General features: G+C 47.0%; 1 protein-coding gene across 1 annotated transcript in view; it reads right to left on the bottom strand.

Moving 5' to 3' along the window:
• Positions 1-18851, bottom strand: part of LOC132772340 (sodium-dependent proline transporter-like) — a 40203-nt gene that overhangs the window by 15419 nt on the left and 5933 nt on the right. The window contains exons 2-6 of the mRNA XM_060771337.2: positions 14221-14443; positions 10315-10446; positions 7791-7945; positions 7580-7632; positions 1950-2088 (exon numbers count right to left, since the gene is read on the bottom strand). Coding sequence (XP_060627320.2) covers positions 1950-2088; positions 7580-7632; positions 7791-7945; positions 10315-10446; positions 14221-14443 — 702 coding nt within the window. The remainder of the gene's footprint in view (positions 1-1949; positions 2089-7579; positions 7633-7790; positions 7946-10314; positions 10447-14220; positions 14444-18851) is intronic.

The following is an 18851-nucleotide window of genomic DNA, read 5'->3' as shown; positions in this document are numbered from 1 at the left end:
CAAGACAGCAGACATGGGAAGTTGGGAAGAGAGACCATGCCTCGGAGGAGAGGGTGGTAAATATCCATTTGTATTCATGCAAGGTAAATAAGGATTCTCAGTTGTTAGACTGATATCCCTGGCTATCTCTCTGAACTGTTAAGAACAAAGATTATGACAATGCACGAAATATATAGCAGATCTTCAGAAGTGTTATTTTCAGTTGCCCAAAAACATCTACTTTCCCTTTTAAATCACGTGTTGGGAATCAGCCTGTGTTTCTGTTCAGGATCCTGATGTGGGAAATGATGAGGGAAATGATGGTGCCGAGGTACAAGATGAAGATGGTTTGGTCAATGATTTTCATGCAGACAATGACAGAGAGGCCCCATTGCAAAGGGCAGTTTCTCATGAGAATATCCCCGCTGGGCCTAGCAATGATGGTTCACTCCCTCTCTCTGTGAGCTCTCAAGATTTGGGTTTGGAAAACAATCTGATGCCTGGGAATTTTAATGAGCAGCCAGAGCTAGATAGGGAGCTGAAGAATAGATGGTGGGAGGTTAGCCAGGGTCAACAGCAAACTCGGTGTTTATGTCACTCCGAAAGGCTTCGCCTGACAAGGGGTAAATGTGGGGGAAATGCTAAATCAATTTATGAGTTTTGGGATATAAGGCTTGCCTCAAGGGGAAACCTGTTAGATTAGGCATCGTTTGGAAACCAAGTTCGTGTGCCATGGAAATCCTGTTCAAGAGGTCTGGTTCCTGTGGAGTTTTTAGCCTTTTGGATTGTCTTTGCATCCTGTCTGATTCCTGTCTGGATTAATGCTGCATTGGATTGCTTTTATTTCTTGTGTGGATATTGTTTTGTCTTACAGCTTTTTATGGACTGATTACTTTTTGGAACCTTCTTATTTTCTTACAAGCATTTATTTCTCCTGGCTATTTACTAAGCTTCAATAAAATAAGATTTGTTTCTTCACTCTTTGTGTGGTGTGTTTTAAAGTCAAAGGGCTTTTTCCTGACCTGGAGTGCAACATCACACTCTCAAGAGACCAAATATATATAAGTTTTCATTAAAAGCGTCATAGCTGATTTACTCACAAACTTCATGTATTCAGCATACAGGTAGATTTCTTATTGGTTGAGAGTTTAAACAGTAAGTTCTCTAAGGCATTCGGTTGCAGTCTCTTCGCTGCCTCATGTCTAATGCATAAGAAACACTGACTATACAAAACATAACACAACAGTTGTGCTGGTATGGCTGTACCAGAAGGTCCAACTTTATTTTCTTTCTGTTATCTGTTTGCAGTCATAGGGCAGGCCTCCTGTCCATCATAATTAAGCTTTGGTTCCGCCCCTTATTCTGGGCTCTGGGAGGGAAAGGAGCCATTTTTTGGGCAGTCTCACATAAGGAAGCTAAACTATAGGATGTAGACCAGCTCTTCCTGTAGAAAAACTTCTTTTCCCAAGAACATCCGGGAAAACAGAAACAGAAATTCCAGGGAAAAGGTCCCAAGGCTCTGGCTGAGAGCTCACGGCCTCTCAGCCTCACAGCAATCAGAGGGAAAATAACCCTGAGGTTTTCAACGAATTCTCTGAGGGAGGACAGCACTACAGATCCACGGAACTCCATCTGAAATATCTACAAGCCTCGGCTGGTAGGTCTACTCAATACCCAGACGCATTTGGAATCGGTAGTAGGACCCACACTGATGAGGCAGAGATAGTAAACGGCCTGGGAGAGGTTAAATAGGGTTTTTTTCCCTACAGATAAAGTACAGTTAATTGAAGTCAGGTGCCAGTCCATTGAGGACTAGACTAAGAAAGCCTTAAAGTGTTGTTTGAACCATTGAACATTCATTTCTCAAGAGCAACCATCAAACAGCATGCCTGGCAGGAGGTTTCTAGTCCTCCTCTTTTCTGATCTACGTCCTTATGCAATTTGGCAACAAAGTGGTCACTTGCTCTCACCTTTCCTGAGCTGTGGATGCCCTTCAAGGTGCAGAGGAAGAGGAGGGCCCAGGCCAGGAGCAGGCAGAGGGCCAGGGGCCAACGCACGGGGCCAGGGTCCCCCAGGCCGGAGCTGGACGTCACCCCCAGCACCTGGTCACTGTGAGGTAGAAAGGACAGGGTTGTGGTCAGCAGCACTGCAGTCAGCAAGGGATGCCCCCTGAAACCCCCCATCTCCCTTCCCCTCAACATCCGTGCAGGTGGAACCTCTCCTCAATTCAGAGCGGACCAGGATCACCTCCAAACTGTATTCACAGAGACCTTGCACTCTCCACCCTCCAAACTGCATCCATAGGAACCTTATTTGGGGGTTTTACTTTGGGATATTGTTGGAGTTCAGCCTGTGATTGTGTTTCAGGATCAGGGTGCTTTGGATGTGGGAAGTGATGCTAATGAATTTCAAGATGGCAATGGTTTGGTCAATGATACTGATGCAGAGAAGGACCAGGAGACCCCTGTGCAAAGTGTAGTTTCCCATGAGAATGTCCCTGAGGGGTGTGGGGAAAATGGTGTATTCCCTGAATTGCTACCAGGGAGTTCTCAGGATTTGGGGCTTGAAAACAACTGGGCATCTGGCCCAGCTGCTAAACTTAATGAGCATATAGATAGGAGGCAGGAGATTAGTCAAAACAGGCAGACCGAAGAGTGCCTTCGGCAGACTGCCAGAATCCGACAGGGAATCTCAAAGTGAAACCTATTTTTGAGTGCTGGCGAGACTCAAAGCAAAAACAGCAGAACAGCAGGAGTTTTAGAAAGATGGGAGAAGGTTCATGTTGTAGTTCAGCCAGCTGAGGATGATGAGGGGTTTGGCGTAGTTCAGCCAGCTGAGAATGATGTTGAGGGGCCTGCAGGATCTGATGCTTCTAGAGGTGCTCAGACAGAGGGGATGTTAGAATGGGATGGTGATTCCCTGGTTGGGAGAATGGAGGGGAATTTGGTTGATTCTCTGTGTGAAAACGAAACTGTTTTAGAAGCTGACAGGCAGAGAAGGGAGGAACCCCCTTCCTCCCTTCTCTGCCTGTCAGCTTCTAAAACAGTTTCGTTTTCGTTGGACAGAGAATCAAGGCTGTTCCTGCAGGGGGAAAATTTCAGGTGCAAGCCAGGCCATAGGAAAGGGAGGCCGAGAAAGACTCCTCAGGTTCAACAGAATGCTTTCATGCATTGCTGTCCTTAATTAGGGAAATAATAGCTTTCAGTTCTCAGATCAAGCAACGCAGCAGATAGAGCAAGAAGCGCCTGCTGTTGCACCTCAGAGTAGATTCACCTTGCTAAAAACACCAAACTGCAAACAGACAGAAGTCTTTATAGTTTATTAAAAATAAAAGGTAAAAAGTTCTTGAATGCAAAGGTTAGTGTTCCAAAAGATCAATATAGCATAGCACTTGAAGCTTAATCCAAAAAGGCACCAGCAAAGCAAAACCCAAGCTAATATGACAAAGTCCTGAAACCATGAACACAAGAAAATAATCCAGACAAACAAAGGCAAGCTTCTTAGCTGAACGAAAAGTTGCTTTGACAAAACTTTGGTCTCAAACACACCGCTTAATATCCTTTGCAAAACATGAAGGCGTTTCTTTGGCCCCTGGCCTCCCTCTTGTTAGCTATACTCTCACTCCTTCGAACTTGGAATTCCAAACGGTCAGCCCGATCTAAGGTTCCCATTTCGTCAAGGTCAGTCTGTTCGTTAGTGTCAGCGTGTTTCTCTGGTTTCTCTGCTTGCTCATTATCAGGCTGAGAACTGTCCTTCTCTGAGTCAATCTGCACCTGCACCTGGCTATTTTCAGAATCAACACTCTCATTCCTTGCTGTGGGAAACTGCACTTCCTCACTATCTATAACAGGGACATTTTGAACCAGACTGTGAACCTGAGTCCCATCATCCTCATCGGAGACACTCAGTGAATCCATCTATGAATCCAGCTGAGTAACAACACCTGCCTTGTTCCTAGCTTCAAGTCATTCCCTGGTCAAGTTTTGCTTTAAGTCTTGGGGATTTTACCAGGGACTCAAGCTCATGTATTGTTCTTTGATTCTTGGTGCACTCAAGTTGATGTTTTATTCCTTGTCTTTTGGATTAATCAAGCTCATGATTACACCCTGCACCTTGGATTCATGTTCATGCTTTAACCTTTGCATTGGAGATTTATCTCTGGCCTTTGGGACTCTTTCTATCTTACATATTTGGATTTTTTACTTTTTTACTGAATGTGCTTTTTCAGTAATCTGTTTATTCCTACATTTGTCTTCCTGGGGAGTGCTTGAGCAAGGTGAACCCTCGCTGAGGTGCAACAGTTCAAGAGACAGGACACTATGACCTGAAGAGAAGGGAGTGTAGGAAAGAGGAAAGAAAGAAAAGGGGAAATGGCTGGAATGAAGATAGATAAGAGGCAAAGGACAAAGAAGAAGTGTGACTGAGAGGGAAAAGCTTGTCCATGCATGTTTAGCCTGGTGGCACTATTGCACACCCAATAGCTTTGCTCTGGCCAAAACCAAACCTATTGCAAGTTGAGATCCTCGCTTCTAGTGCCAGATTGAAACAGAGAGACTAGGGCCGTGATGGTGAACCTATGACACGCGTGTCAGCACTGATACGCATGGCTATTTTTGATGACACACAGACACATGCGGCCGCATACAGAGAAGTACACCTTATAAGAGCCAATCTAATTCCATCCTTAAATTTGCAAAAAGCTCTGCAAATTTAACATCTGCACGTTTGAGTTTTGTTCACTCCATAACTCAGCATGGATTACGCATTTTTCTTATTTAAACTATAAATATTGCAAAATTATGGGTTTTTTCTAGAAGTGACACTCTACCCAAGTTATGCTCAGTTTATTGGCAAATTTGGACACACCGAGCTCAAAAGATTGTCCATCACTGGACTAGGGCTTTGGGGCAGACTACTCTCATGCAATGCCTTTGCTGCAGAGGAAGCTGAGCCATGCAATGTTGCGGTTGCTTAGAAGTCTTCTTGGAAATCCCATGCAACCCAGACGGATTGCATTTCCTGTGTGCCTCTCCTTGCAAAAGAGAAATGGTGCCATCCGCACCAAGGGAGGTGCAGGTGGTGGAGAAACAGGAGGGAAGGAAGCGCTTTGCAAAGCATCGTAACAAGGCCGCCGCTTGCAAGACTTTCCGAGCTTCAAGGGGGTCCGAAGGCCTGAGGAAATGAGCTGTAGTTGCTGTGAGCTATTCGGGGCTGTACGGCCATGCTCCGGCAGCATTCTCTCCTAACGTTTCACCTAATATCATCCAGCCACAGATGCAGGCAAAATGTTAGGAGATAACTTTATGGCCATCCAGCCCCGAAAAGCTCACAGCAACCCAGTGTTGCCTAGATTGCAACATCGACAACCCATACTTTGTTTTTTAACACAATCGTGAGGTCAGGAGTGTTGTTGTTGTTGTTGTTGTTGTTGTTATACACAACAAGATTCATACTGACAAGAGTTTTGGAGCACAAGACTCCTGACTCCACAATGGTGGGAAAATAAACATGTGGATGTTTCAATAAAAATGCATCTCCATAAAAATGCATCTCATTCATGTGGCACTATTTCTCTGTAGCACACCCAATAGCTTTGCTCTGGTCAAAATAAGCCTATTGCATTTGATCTCCTTGCTTCTAGTATCTCATTGAAACAGAGCTAGTAGGGATCTGGGACAGCATTGAGCCTCAACACTAATGGGTCATGACACATGGTTTGGAAAGCTCTGCCTGACAGCCTCAAGATGAATGGTCAGAGACACTTCTCCAGATCTACATCCAATCTGTGTTAGATGCTTCCCAGCTTAAAGGCCCATCCCCATCTCCTTGGTTTTGCTTTGATGAAGCTGTTGTGACTCAGCTTGACTCTGAGTCTGAAGCTGAGCTGTCTGGGCCTTCTGAGCCTGACTTTGGGCCTTCCGAGCCTGACTTCCTGCAAGATGATGAGGAGGCTGATGGGTTACAGATTCCTGTGCATGTTTAAGACGGGGCTGATAGTGTGGCTGCTGAAGGAGAAACAGCAAGTCAGTTCCCCGGGGAAAGGAATGTTCCTGTAGTTAGAGAGACTGATAGCGAGAGTGAAATCCCACATGGCCAGGTGGAGGATCTGTCCCAGCTGGACCCAGATAAGGGGTTGCATAGCCTTGAAGATAATGAATTAATGAGCAGACAAGATCGTTTGCAATTAAGACTTTGGAGAAGCACTCGCTTGGCCAGTAAGCAAGAAGCCAAAGGTGCCCAAGGTCAACGCAATGCTTTCATGTTCGCAAAGGGTATTTAGTCCTGAAGCTGACAGGCAGTTGTTGTCAGTCCAACATTGCTCTTCCCATGTTTACTTCTGGAGATTTTCCTTGGTTTTTCGCAGCACGCTTCTGGCTTCCTGAGTTTGGGATTTGGGTCTTGTTTTCAACTGTTTCAACATGGACTTTTGTTTGACCATTGCTAAGGGATTATGCTTCATGTTTTTGCCTTTGGATCTTGGGAACTTTGCCTTTACATTTAAGTCTCTGCTTTGTAAAGGTAAAAACTACCCTGAGTTGCAACAGTAGCAAGGTCCTTCCCAAAGGAGAGATGACAACATTGGCCTCCCTGCAAAGCACCTACACCAGAGCAGGAACACCTCTGACCTTCAACACTACACCAGCTTAGCAAAATAGGCAAGCAGTTTATTTGTAGAATATAAGTAGGCAAAGCATGAAAAAATAGCAAAACAGTAAAAGTCCAAAATCCAAAATAGTCCATAAGCTTCAAAGGGATACCAGATCCATGAGTACTTAGAAATCCATGAATCAAGGCATTTGAAACCATGAAAATAAACAGCAGGAAAATTCCATAGACAAAACTAAATCTTGTCAAAAACTTGGTGCATGAAACTCAGAGCACTTGAAAGCAAGACCGTGATAAAATAACAACGTTGACTCAACTGAAGCAACTTTCTTCCATTAATCATTATAAACCTTTTCCAGATTCCGAAACGGAAAGGAAAGCAATTTTCTTAACCTTCCCACCAGAAAATGATAGGAGCCCCCGGTGGGTGGGTTAAATCCTTGTGCAGTGGGTTAAATCCTTGTGCCGGCAGGACTGAAGACCAACAGGTCGCAGGTTCGAATCCGGGGAGAGGAGGATGAGCTCCCTCTATCAGCTCCAGCTCCTCATGCGGGGACATGAGAGAAGCCTCCCACAAGGATGATAAAAACATCAATTCATCCGGGCGTCCCCTGGGCAACATCCTTGCAGACAGCCAATTCCCTCACACCAGAAGTGACTTGCAGTTTCTCAAGTCGCTTCTGCCCTATCCTCTCCCTCATCAACTCCTGCACCTGGCAAATCAATCTCACCATCATTTTCAGACAGTTGCTCTGAGAAAAGCGGCGAGAGGCCTCTCTCAGGAATGTGGCCTTGTGAGTCTTCCTGAGACAGTTCAGACCTCTCTTCTGATCTTAGCTCAGGCCAAGCAACCCCTCATCCCCAATCCCATCAGGAACATTCCCATCATGAACATCAACATAAACTTGAGTATCAGCATGAACATCAGACACAATCACAGGGTGAACAGGCTGACATACAACAGCACCCCTTTCTCCCACCAAATACAACTCACTTCCAGAAGGCTTCACTGGCGCTGATCTGGGAGACGTTGGCCAAGGAGCCATTCTGAAATGAAGCAAAAGCAGGTCACCCTACATCTTGCAGTCCTTTGAATGTGTGGCTTTGTGGCGTGAGGGCCTCCCGTGTTGCATCTCTGTGGTGCAAGGCAAGGAATCCCTGGTGGCCACCACGTCCCCACATAGAGGTCAGAGGGCAAGGGTCACCTGTGTCCAGCAGAGGGGGGCATTCTGGGGGGCCTGGCAGGACCAAGGCAGGGGACTCTGGAGGGACATGGCCAGGTAGTAGAAGGTCCAGGCGATGATGACGTTGTAGTAGAGAGAGACCAAACCGGAGACCAGCAGCATCCCAATCCCGATCCCTGCGGAGGGACAGTAGAGAGGTCAAGGACAAGCGTCAAACCCCAACATGGTCCCCAACTAGGCTACAGTAGCACAGCTGTTAAATCCTAGCTGCAGGAAATCTGCTGACCAGATAATTAGCCGTTTCAAGCCGCAAGTCAGGGTGAGCTCCCGCTGTTAGCCCTAGCTTCTGCCAACCTAGCAGTTCGAAAGCAATGCGAGTAGATCAATAGGTACCATCTTGGCAGGAAGGTAAAAGGGTGCCTCATGCAGATATGCCAGCAAAGAGACTGGAGACGTTTGCAACAGCAGGGGTCTAGGATGCATGAGGTCTCCCTCACTTCTCCGAGTATCTTGTTCACATCCTCTGGTTTCACCAATTGAAATGAATCCATCAAAATCGGACAAGCCGGTGTTCGTGTTACATCCTCAGAGACTACCATTAACATGGTGTCCAGGCCAAAATGGATCAAAGTAACTTTGTCCGCAAAGAACCGAGCAAATACTTCACAGCGAGCTGCCGAGTTGTCAGGGCTCCCATCCTGAAAGGTGGAATTTAATAGGCCTCTGACAACTCGGAACAGCTCCACTGAAGGGTTCCTTGCAAACGCAATATTGGGTGCCATCAATGATTTCTGTGCAGCTTTTATTGCCACGGCATATGCCCTTAAACGGGCATCTAGCCGTGGTTCAATTTGACTCGCTTGGATCTGAGCATCACACGCCATCTATTTTATTTCCTTATATTCCGCCCTTCTCACCCCGCAGGGGACTCAGGGCGGATTACAGTCAACACATATATGGCAAACATTCAATGCCAGTTTTGACAAACAACGTTTAACACCCAAATACACCAAGGCTATTTAACCTTTTTCTGGCCACCAGGGGAGCTGCTGCTTTTTATCGTCCATCAACGACACCGATGAAGTTCTTCCGCATTCCACGTTCCCCGGAGTCTTTTTTCTTTATGGCCTCATAAATTAGTTAAATTTAGCCTCCCACACAAGGTGGTGCCTTATTTTCCTACTTGACAGATGCAACTGTCTTTCGGGTTGCAAAGGTCGACAACGGGCTACACAATGGCTGGACACCCACTCCAGCCCGGGCTGGCTTCGAACTCATGACCTTTTGGTCAGAGTGATCTTAATGCAGCTGACACTCAGCCAGCTGCGCCACAGTCTCCTCTTCCTTCGCTTCATCGCTGCCAGCTCCTCGTTGAACCAAGGAGCTGGTTTAGCTTGGCTACTTGGGAGGGGACGTTCTGGAGCAATTGTGTCTATTGCTCTAGTCATCTCCCCATTCCAGAGAGTGACCAGAGCATCAACAGGATCACCTACCGAGGTGGCAGAAAACTCCCCAAGAGCCATCAGGAAACCATCCGGATCCATAAGCCTCTTGGGATGGAGCATCTTAATGGGTCCTCCACCCCTGCGGAGGTTGGAGGATGCAGTGAGTCTAAACCTGATCAGGTGGTGGTTGGTCCATGGCAACGGAGCGATGGTCGGTTCCTTCACACCACCACCTTCCTCCCATCCCTGGCAGAAAACCAAGTCTAATGTGTGTCCGGCCTTGTGAGTAGGGCCAGATATCAGTTGGGCCATGGAAGACATGAAGTCCTGAGCTGCTCCTGACAGGGTGGCCGTGGCATGGATGCTGAAGTCCCCAAGCACAATAAGCCATTGGGACTTCAACACCAGGCTCCAGACCATCCCTCCTAGCTCAGGTAGGAAGACTGTAGTGCAGCGGGGTGGACGGTACACTAGCAGAATCCCTATTCTGTTCCGGTCAACTACCCTCAGGTGGACACATTCAAAATTGGTTGACTGTGGGATGGGGCACCTGATCAGGGAGATGGAATCCCTATAGACCTCCAGATCTCGGTTGGTGCTGCACGGAGAAACGTGATGGACAAAGCTGGGTCAGATTTACACCTCCAGCCTCGTCCAACCAGTTTTCCGTTATGCACACCAGGTCTGCCCGCTCATCTAGAATTAAGTCCTGGATGAAAGCTGTTTTCTCGTTGACAGAGCTGGCGTTCAAGAGCACCATCCTTAATCTATTATTATTGTAATCTGGTCTGAATCCCTCTGGGGAGATAAAGCAGAATATAAATCAAGTGTATTATTATTATTCAATGAATATCTCATAGAGTTTCAATCAATTCAGCACAGTTTTTGACACAAAAGCAAAGTTTCTGGAGGAGAACAACTACTTTCAGCTTTAAGGACTGCACAATTAAACAGGAAACTACTCTTTCAAATTAGGACAGATTTCCCCCCAAATTTTGTTCCATAGTGTAATTTTTTTAACGGGGGTTCATTCAACACCTTAATACTCCCCAAACACCTCCCAGAGAAGAGCCCTCCCCAAATAAAAAGACAGCCGGTACCTTTGAGGAGGGGGCAGCACTTCCAGACGGTGATGGGTCCGGCGGCCCCATATTGGCCCAAGCTGAGCTCCATTAGGAAGAGGGGCAGCCCGACGAAGAGGAGCATGATGCAGTAGGGGATCAGGAACACCCCTGCGAGGCGGGAGACATGCATCAGAGGGTCAGGCGTGGAGTTTCCTTCAATGAACACATTTCAGGCTACCATACTGACTCGAGTAATATATGAAGCATGGACAGTCATTTCACAGTAGCCCAAAGTCACAATAACCCAGATAGTCATTTCCTCTTCCTACTCCCTTTGCTGACTGGCTGTTGCCAGCAGAGTAGAACCCGATAATTTCTATTAAACTATTTTTCTTTCTTCCCTGATTTCATTTTAGGAATCAGAAGTAACAAGACTGAAAACCAAAGTTGTAGGTCTTGGCAAAAGAGAATCCATGAAGCACTTATCTGTCTCTCAAAAGTAACTACTCATCATAGAATCATAGAATCAAAGAGTTGGAAGAGACCTCCTGGGCCATCCAGTCCAACCCCATTCTGCCAAGAAGCAGGAATATTGCATTCAAATCACCCCTGACAGATGGCCATCCAGCCTCTGCTTAAAAGCTTCCAAAGAAGGAGCCTCCACCACACTCCGGGGCAGAGAGTTCCACTGCTGAACGGCTCTCACAGTCAGGAAGTTCTTCCTCATGTTCAGATGGAATCTCCTCTCTTGTAGTTTGAAGCCATTGTTCCATTGCGTCCTAGTCTCCAAGGAAGCAGAAAACAAGCTTGCTCCCTCCTCCTCCCTGTGGCTTCCTCTCACATATTTATACATGGCTATCATGTCTCCTCTCATCCTTCTCTTCTTCAGGCTAAACATGCCCAGTTCCCTAAGCCGCTCCTCATAGGGCTTGTTCTCCAGACCCTTGATCATTTTAGTCGCTCTCCTCTGGACACATTCCAGCTTGTCAATATCTCTCTTGAATTGTGGTGCCCAGAATTGGACACAATGGCTTGATGATCCAGAACTGGACTTTGCCAAGCATTCTGTTGCATTCTAGGCTTGAGACACCTTTTCACGCAGCACCACACCAGAGTCCAAAATTTATTAATGAAAGCATATATAAGGGGGGGAAGGCATTTCCCCAAAATGCAGTAGAGTAGAGTAGATGCAGCAATCCAAAAATGACAAAGTGCATGAGGTCAAGATAGCCAGAATCCACAACAGTCATTCAAACATAAATCTAAAAGCATGAAAACAGGAGCTTTCAAGGAACCAAGGCAAGGACAGGAAACTTGAATCATGAACTTGAGAGCCGAGACAAGAATGCCATCAGGTTGTTGTAGGTTTTTTCGGGCTATATGGCCATGTTCTAGAGGCATTCTCTCAACAAAAGATTTCCCCAGGCACTGCCAAGCCATCAAATGCTAATCGAGGTGGTCAGTTGAAACATTCACACCTAGCTGCAACAGACAAGAGTTCTTTGCCCCACCCTTGTCTTTCCACAGATATATAAACCCATTTTCCTAGTTCCAACAGACCTCACTGCCTCTGAGGATGCTTGCCATAGATGCAGGCGAAACGTCAGGAGGGAATGCCTCTAGGACACAGCCATATAGCCCAAAAAAACCTACAACAACCCAGTGATTCTGGCCATGAAAGCCTTCGACAATACACAGAATGCCATCCTTTGGCAACTTTGTCTCCTCTGAGAGACACCACTTAATTTAAGACCGACCAAGAACTCATGAGGTCATGCCGGATGCACCTGGACTTCAAGAACTTCTCACGGATTCTCTCAAAATATCTAATGAATCTATTTTTCACTCCTTCCGTTCTTAAACCTAATCTGGCTCCTTGGGAAAACTCCCCATTGGCCTAAGGCCATGTCACAAGGAAACTGAAATCTTCACTTTCTGTTGCCTGGGAACAAGCACAGGAAATCCACAATGGCCTTCTTGGTCTGCAATTCTCTCTGATCACTAGCAGAATTTTTAACTTTGAAATCTATCAAATCTCTTATCATCTTCTGAAAAATCCTCTGCCACTTGCTGAGACACAACACTTTCTCAGATTTCCTTCTCTAATCATAGAAACTTGCATTGCTCTACAAGCATCAGTGACCAAAGCTTCAAAAACAGTGGGAACGTGTTAGATCTGAAGCAGAAAACCTTAGGGTACATCTATGCTGTAGGATGAAGCCACTTTAATTGCCTTGGTTCAATACTATGGGATCATGGAATCTATAGTTTGATAAGGTCTTAAACCTTCTCTGCCAAAGGATCTGATGCCTTACTCAGCATTGCATAGGATTGAGCCATAGCCATTAAATTGGAGATAATGTCTCTAGAATCAAAGAATCGTAGAATCAAAGAGTTGGGAGAGATCTCGTGGGCCATCATCATCCAGTCCAACCCCATTCTGCCAAGAAGCAGGAATATTGCATTCAAATCACCCCTGACAGATGGCCATCCAGCCTCTGTTTAAAAGCCTCCAAAGAAGGAGCCTCCACCACACTCCGGGGCAGAGAGTTCCACTGCTGAACGGCTCTCACAGTCAGGAAGTTCTTCCTCATGTTCAGGTGGAATCTCCTCTCTTGTAGTTTGAAGCCATTGTTCCCTTGCGTCCTAGTCTCCAGGGAAGCAGAAAACAATCTTGCTCCCTCCTCCTCCCTGTGGCTTCCTCTCACATATTTATACATGGCTCTCATATCTCCTCTCAGCCTTCTCTTCTTCAGGCTAAACATGCCCAGCTCCTTAAGCCTCTCCTCATAGGGCTTGTTCTCCAGACCCTTGATCATTTTAGTCGCCCTTCTCTGGACACATTCCAGCTTGTCAATATCTCTCTACAATTGTGGGGCCCAGAATTGGACACAATATTCCAGATGTGGTCTAACCAAGGCAGAATAGAGCATGGGGAGCAGGACTTCCTTAGATCTGGACACTAGGCTCCTCTTGATGCAGGCCAAAATCCCATTGGCTTTTTTTGCCGCCACATCACATTCCTGGCTCATGTTTAACTTGTCACACAAGTCCACGAGGACTCCAAGATCTTTTTCACACGTACTGCTCTCAAGCCAGGCCTCATCGTCCCCGATTCTGTATCTTTGCATTTCGTTTTTCCTACCTAAGTGGAGTCTCTTGCATTTGTCCCTGTTGAACTTCATTTTGTTAGTTTTGGCCAATCATCTCTCTAATCTGTGGAGATCGTTTTGCATCCTGCTCCTGTCCTCTGGAGTCTTGGCCCTCCCTCCCAATTTGGTCCCATCTGCAAATGTGATGATCCTGCCTTCTAGCCCTTCATTTAAGTCATTAATAAAGATGTTAAACAGGACTGGGCCCAGGACAGAGCTCTTGGAGCAGATTTTATTTATTTATTTATTTATTTATTTATTTATTTATTTATTTCGGTTGCTTCTACCCCGCCCTTCTCACCCCGGAGGGGAGTCAGGGCGGCTTACAAGAGCAAGGCACAATTCGATGCTCGCATCACATAACAGCAATAAGATAAATAACATCTGGCTACCGCTCGCTGGACCAGTTGAAGTTTCTGAACAGTCTTCAAGGGCAACCCCACGTAGAGTGTGTTGCAGTAGTCTATTCGGGATGTAACAAGAGCGTGGACCACTGTGGCCAGATCAGACTTCCCAAGGTATGGGCGCAACTGGTGCACAAATTTTAGTTGCGCAAAAGCTCTCCCGGCCACCGCTGAGACCTGGAGTTTCCCCTTTTGCTTGATGAGAATGTTATGCGAATCTAATGCGGACCTGAATTTTGGCCAGGTCTTTTAGCCAAAAAAGGTGAGTGTTAGAGTAAATAGGGTAATAATAACAATAATAACAACATCAGAAACAACAACAACAGCAACAACAACAGCAGCAGGAGAAGCTTCTCCTCCTTCTCTGGACCATGGATGGCACTTACCTCCTCCATTGCGGTAGCAGAGGTAGGGGAAGCGCCAAACGTTGCCCAGCCCCACGCAGTATCCCAGGCAGGAGAGCAGGAACTCGTACCGGCCGCCCCACGTCTCTCTGGCCGGAGCGGTTTCGGGGGTCGCAAGGGTCGCGGCCTGGGTCTGGACGGCGGCAGGAGGTGAAGGGTGGGCCTCCGCAAGGGCCCCGTTGAGCTGGACATCACTGCCCTGCGTCTGGAGGACAGAAGGACAACATGAGGATCAAGGCATGGAGGAGGAAGGGGTCAGAAGCCAGAGAGATGACCATTCGGGGCTTTTAGAGAAGGAGAATGGGGACAAAGGGAGAATGGAGGCCAGAGGAGGAAGGGAAGGTGGCATGACTCGTAGTCATAGAATCATAGAATCAAAGAATTGGAAGAGACCTCCTGGGCCATCCAGTCCAACCCCATTCTGCCAAGAAGCAGGAATATTGCATTCAAAGCACCCCTGACAGATGGCCATCCAGCCTCTGTTTAAACGCTTCCAAAGAAGGAGCCTCCACCACACTCCAGGGCAGAGAGTTCCACTGCTGAACAGCTCTCACAGTCAGGAAGTTCTTCCTCGTGTTCAGATGGAATCTCCTCTCTTGTAGTTTGAAGCCATTGTTCCGTGATTGGGGAACACCTGGGGGTAAGTGTTTGTTGTGATACTGATTGTTGTGCACGACAAAATGAAGTTTAACAGTGACAAATGCAAGATACTCCACTTTGGCAGGAAAAACGAAATGCAAAGAGACAGAATGGGGGATGCCTGGCTCAAGAGCAGGACGTGGGGGAAAGATCTTGGAGTCCTCGTGGGGAGGAAGGGGAACATGAGCCAGGAATGTGATGTGGAGGCAAAAAAAGCCAATGGGATTTTGCCCTGCATCAAGAGGAGCCTAGTGTCTAGATCTAGGGAAGTCATGCTCCCCATGCTCTATTCTGCTCTGGTTAGACCACATCTGGAATATTGTGTCCAATTGTGGGCACCACAATTCAAGAGAGATATTGACAAGCTGGAATGTGTCCAGAGGAGGGCCACTAAAATGATCAAGGGTCTGGAGAACAAGCCTTATGAGGAGCGGCTTAAAGAGCTGGGCATGTTTAGCCTGAAGAAGAGAAGGCTGAGAGGAAACATGATGAGAGCCATGTATAAATATGTGAGAGGAAGCCACAGGGAGGAGGAGGGAGAAAGCTTCTTTTCTGCTTCCCTGGAGACTAGGACGCAATGGAACAATGGCTTCAAACTACAAGAGAGGAGACTCCATCTGAACATGAGGAAGAACTTCCTGACTGTGAGAGCTGTTCAGCAGTGGAACTCTCTGCCCCGGAGTGTGGTGGAGGCTCTTTCTTTGGAAGCTTTTAAGCAGAGGCTGGATGGCCATCTGTCAGGGGTGATTTGAATGCAATATTCCTGCTTCTTGGCAGAATGGGGTTGGACTGGATGGCCCAGGAGGTCTCTTCCAACTCTTTGATTCTACGATTCTATGAATAGGGGCTACCTGGAAGGAAAGCATGGGCCAACTTCAGCTCTCCGCCCAGGTGTTTTGGACTTCAACTCCCACCATTCCTAAGAACCAGTGCAGTCTGGGGACCCTTCCACGCAGCTCAACAAAATCCCACATGATATGCTTTGGAATATATAGCAGTGTGGACACAGGCAACCAGGTTCAAAGCAGATATTGTGGGATTTTCTGCCTTGACATGCTGGCTGTGTGGAAGGGCCCTGGGAGTCTATAAAGAGAGGCTGGATAGCCATCTGTCAGGAGGGCTTGGATGGAGTGTCCTGCCTGGAAAAAGGTGGGTTGGGCTAGATGGCCTTTGGAGGTGCCACCCATCTCCACTGGAATATGCACTTGACAGGAGAATCATACGAGAAGCTTGGCCTGTCATTGAACATCGAGAAAACCAAAGTCCTCTTCCAGCGGTCACCAGCCAACCCCTCCCCAATGCCAGAGATACAGGTTAATGGTGGAACATTAGAAAATGTGGACCATTTCCGCTCCCTTGGCAGCCACCTCTCCACCAAAGTCAACACTGACACCAAAATACAACACCGCCTGAGCTCTGCGAGTGCAGCATTTTTCCGAATGAAGCAGAGAGTGTTTGAGGACCGGGACATCCGTAGGGAGACCAAGAAGGAAGGGAAAGGAAAGAGGGAATAGTATGAAGGGAAGAAAAAAGGAAGGAAGGAAGGAAGGAAGGAAGGAAGGAAGGAAGGAAGGAAGAAAAAAAGGGAATGAAAAGAAAGGAAGGAGGTAAAGTATGGAGAGAGGGGAGAAAAGAAAGAAAGAAGGGAAGAGGGAAGAAAGAAAAAGAAGGAAGGGAAAGGAAAGAGGGAATCGTATGAAGGGAAGAAAAAAGGAAGGAAGGAAGGAAGTAAGGAAGGAAAGAAGGAAGAAAAAAAGGGAATGAAAAGAAAGGAAGGAGGAAAAGTATGGAGAGAGGGGAGAAAAGAAAGAAAGAAGGGAAGAGGGAAGAAAGAAAAAGAAGGAAGGGAAAGGAAAGAGGGAATCGTATGAAGGGAAGAAGAAAGGAAGGAAGGAAGGAAGGAAGGAAGGAAGGAAGGAAGGAAGGAAGGAAGGAAGAAAAAAAGGGAATGAAAAGAAAGGAAGGAGGAAAAGTATGGAGAGAGGGGAGAAAAGAAAGAAGGGAAGAGGGAAGAAAAAAGAGAAGAAAAAGGAAAGCAGTAGTATGAAGGGAAGGAAGAAAAGAAAGGAAAGGAAAGGAAGAAGGGAAGAAAGAAAAAGAAAGAAGGAAAAGGAAAGGGAATAGTATGAAAGGAAGGAAGAAAAAAGGGAATGAAAAGAAAGGAAGGAGGGAAAGTATGGAGAGAGGGAAGAAAAGAAAGAAGGGGAAGAAAAAAGAAGGAAGAGAAAGGAAAGAGGGAGTAGTATGAAGGGAAGGAAGAAAAAAGAGAGAAAGGAAGGAAAAGGGAATGAAAAGAAAGGCAGGAAAGAGGGAAAGTATGAAGGGAGGGAAGAAAGGGAAAGAAGGGAAGAGAAAGGAAGGAAGACATTTAGGTAAAGCACCAGCGGGACCCCACAGCATTGAGACCAGGCAGATGATAGTGGTGCCAAACCCCCTTCATGTTCCAGTGTAGATGCGTTCTTGGCAGGGCAAGCCTTTCAGCCTTTTCTGGTTTTGTGGGTGGATTTCTTTTGCCCTGAACTTCAAAGGGCGGCGGTGGCCTCAGGGCTTGGCTTGGGTTGCAAACCCATCAGGAAACAAGAGGCATTTTTTGGTGACGCAAGGCCAGCCTTGAGCAAGTCCAGCCAAGTGCAAGAGGCTGAGCAGAGGAAGGAAGAGAGGCGCTTCGGGAGCCATGTCAGCCTCTTGCCTCGTCTGGCCGCCTTGCCTTCTCCTTGCATCACCAATGGCCCAGGAGTTTTGCATCCAAGGACTGGAATCATAGAATCCTAGAATCTTAGAGTTGGAAGAGACCTCCTGGGCCACCCAGTTCAACCCCATTCTGCCAAGAAACAGGAATATTGCATTCAAATCACCCCTGACAGAAGGCCATCCAGCCTCTGTTTCAAAGCTTCCAAAGAAGGAGCCTCCACCACACTCCGGGGCAGAGAGTTCCACTGCTGAACGGCTCTCACAGTCAGGAAGTCCTTCCTCATGTTCAGGTGGAATCTCCTCTCATGTAGTTTGAAGCCATTGTTCCATTGCGTCCTAGTCTCCAAGGAAGCAGAAAACAAGCTTGCTCCCTCCTCCTCCCTGTGGCTTCCTCTCACATATTTATACCTGGCTATCATATCGGGTTCGACGTTCAGAGAGGGGCTTATTTATTTCGTTGAGGGCCTTATTTCCCCTTGGCTTTGTGGCTCTCGGTCTTCTTGATTGAAAGGTCGCAGGTTCGATTCCGGGGAGCGGCGTGAGCTTCCGCTGTCAGTCCTAGCTTCTGCCAACCTAGCAGTTCGAAAACATGCAAATGTAAGTAGATCAATAGGTACCGCTCCGGCGGGAAGGTAACGGCGCTCCATGCAGTCATGCCGGCCACATGACCTTGGAGGTGTCTATGGACAAACGCTGGCTCTTCGGCTTAGAAATGGAGATGAGCACCATACCCCAGAGTCAGACATGACTGGACTTAATGTCAGGGGACAACCTTTACCTTTACCGTTATCATATCTCCTCTCAGCCTTCTCTTCTTCAGGTTAAACATGCCCAGCTCTTTAAGCCGCTCCTCATAGGGCTTGTTCTCCAGACCCTTGATCATTTTAGTCGCCCTCTTCTGGACACATTCCAGCTTGTCAATCTCTCTCTTGAATTGTGGTGCCCAGAATTGGAGCATGACTTCCCTAGATCTAGACACTAGGCTCCTATTGATGCAGGCCACAATCCCATTGGCTTTTTTTGCCGCCACATCACATTGTTGGCTCATGTTTCACTTGTTGTCCACGAGGACTCCAAGATCTTGGAAGCGGCACTGGGGGCAATTCAAACAGGTGTCAGGTGGGGAGGGGTGTGCCGTGTGCGCGCATGGGAGCAAGAGAGCGCTCAAGCCAGGCTGCAAACAGCAATTAATCAAAGATTGTCGTGCCTGAAACAGTTCTTAAAGGCAACCCTATAAAGCCCCAAAGCAAACACAAGGCTTGGCCGCCATCCAGAAGCCGTTT

The sequence above is a fragment of the Anolis sagrei genome, chromosome 3 (assembly GCF_037176765.1).
Source record: "Anolis sagrei isolate rAnoSag1 chromosome 3, rAnoSag1.mat, whole genome shotgun sequence".
Classification (NCBI taxonomy): Eukaryota; Metazoa; Chordata; class Lepidosauria; order Squamata; family Dactyloidae; genus Anolis; species Anolis sagrei.
This window is presented reverse-complemented; position numbering and strand designations above follow the sequence as displayed.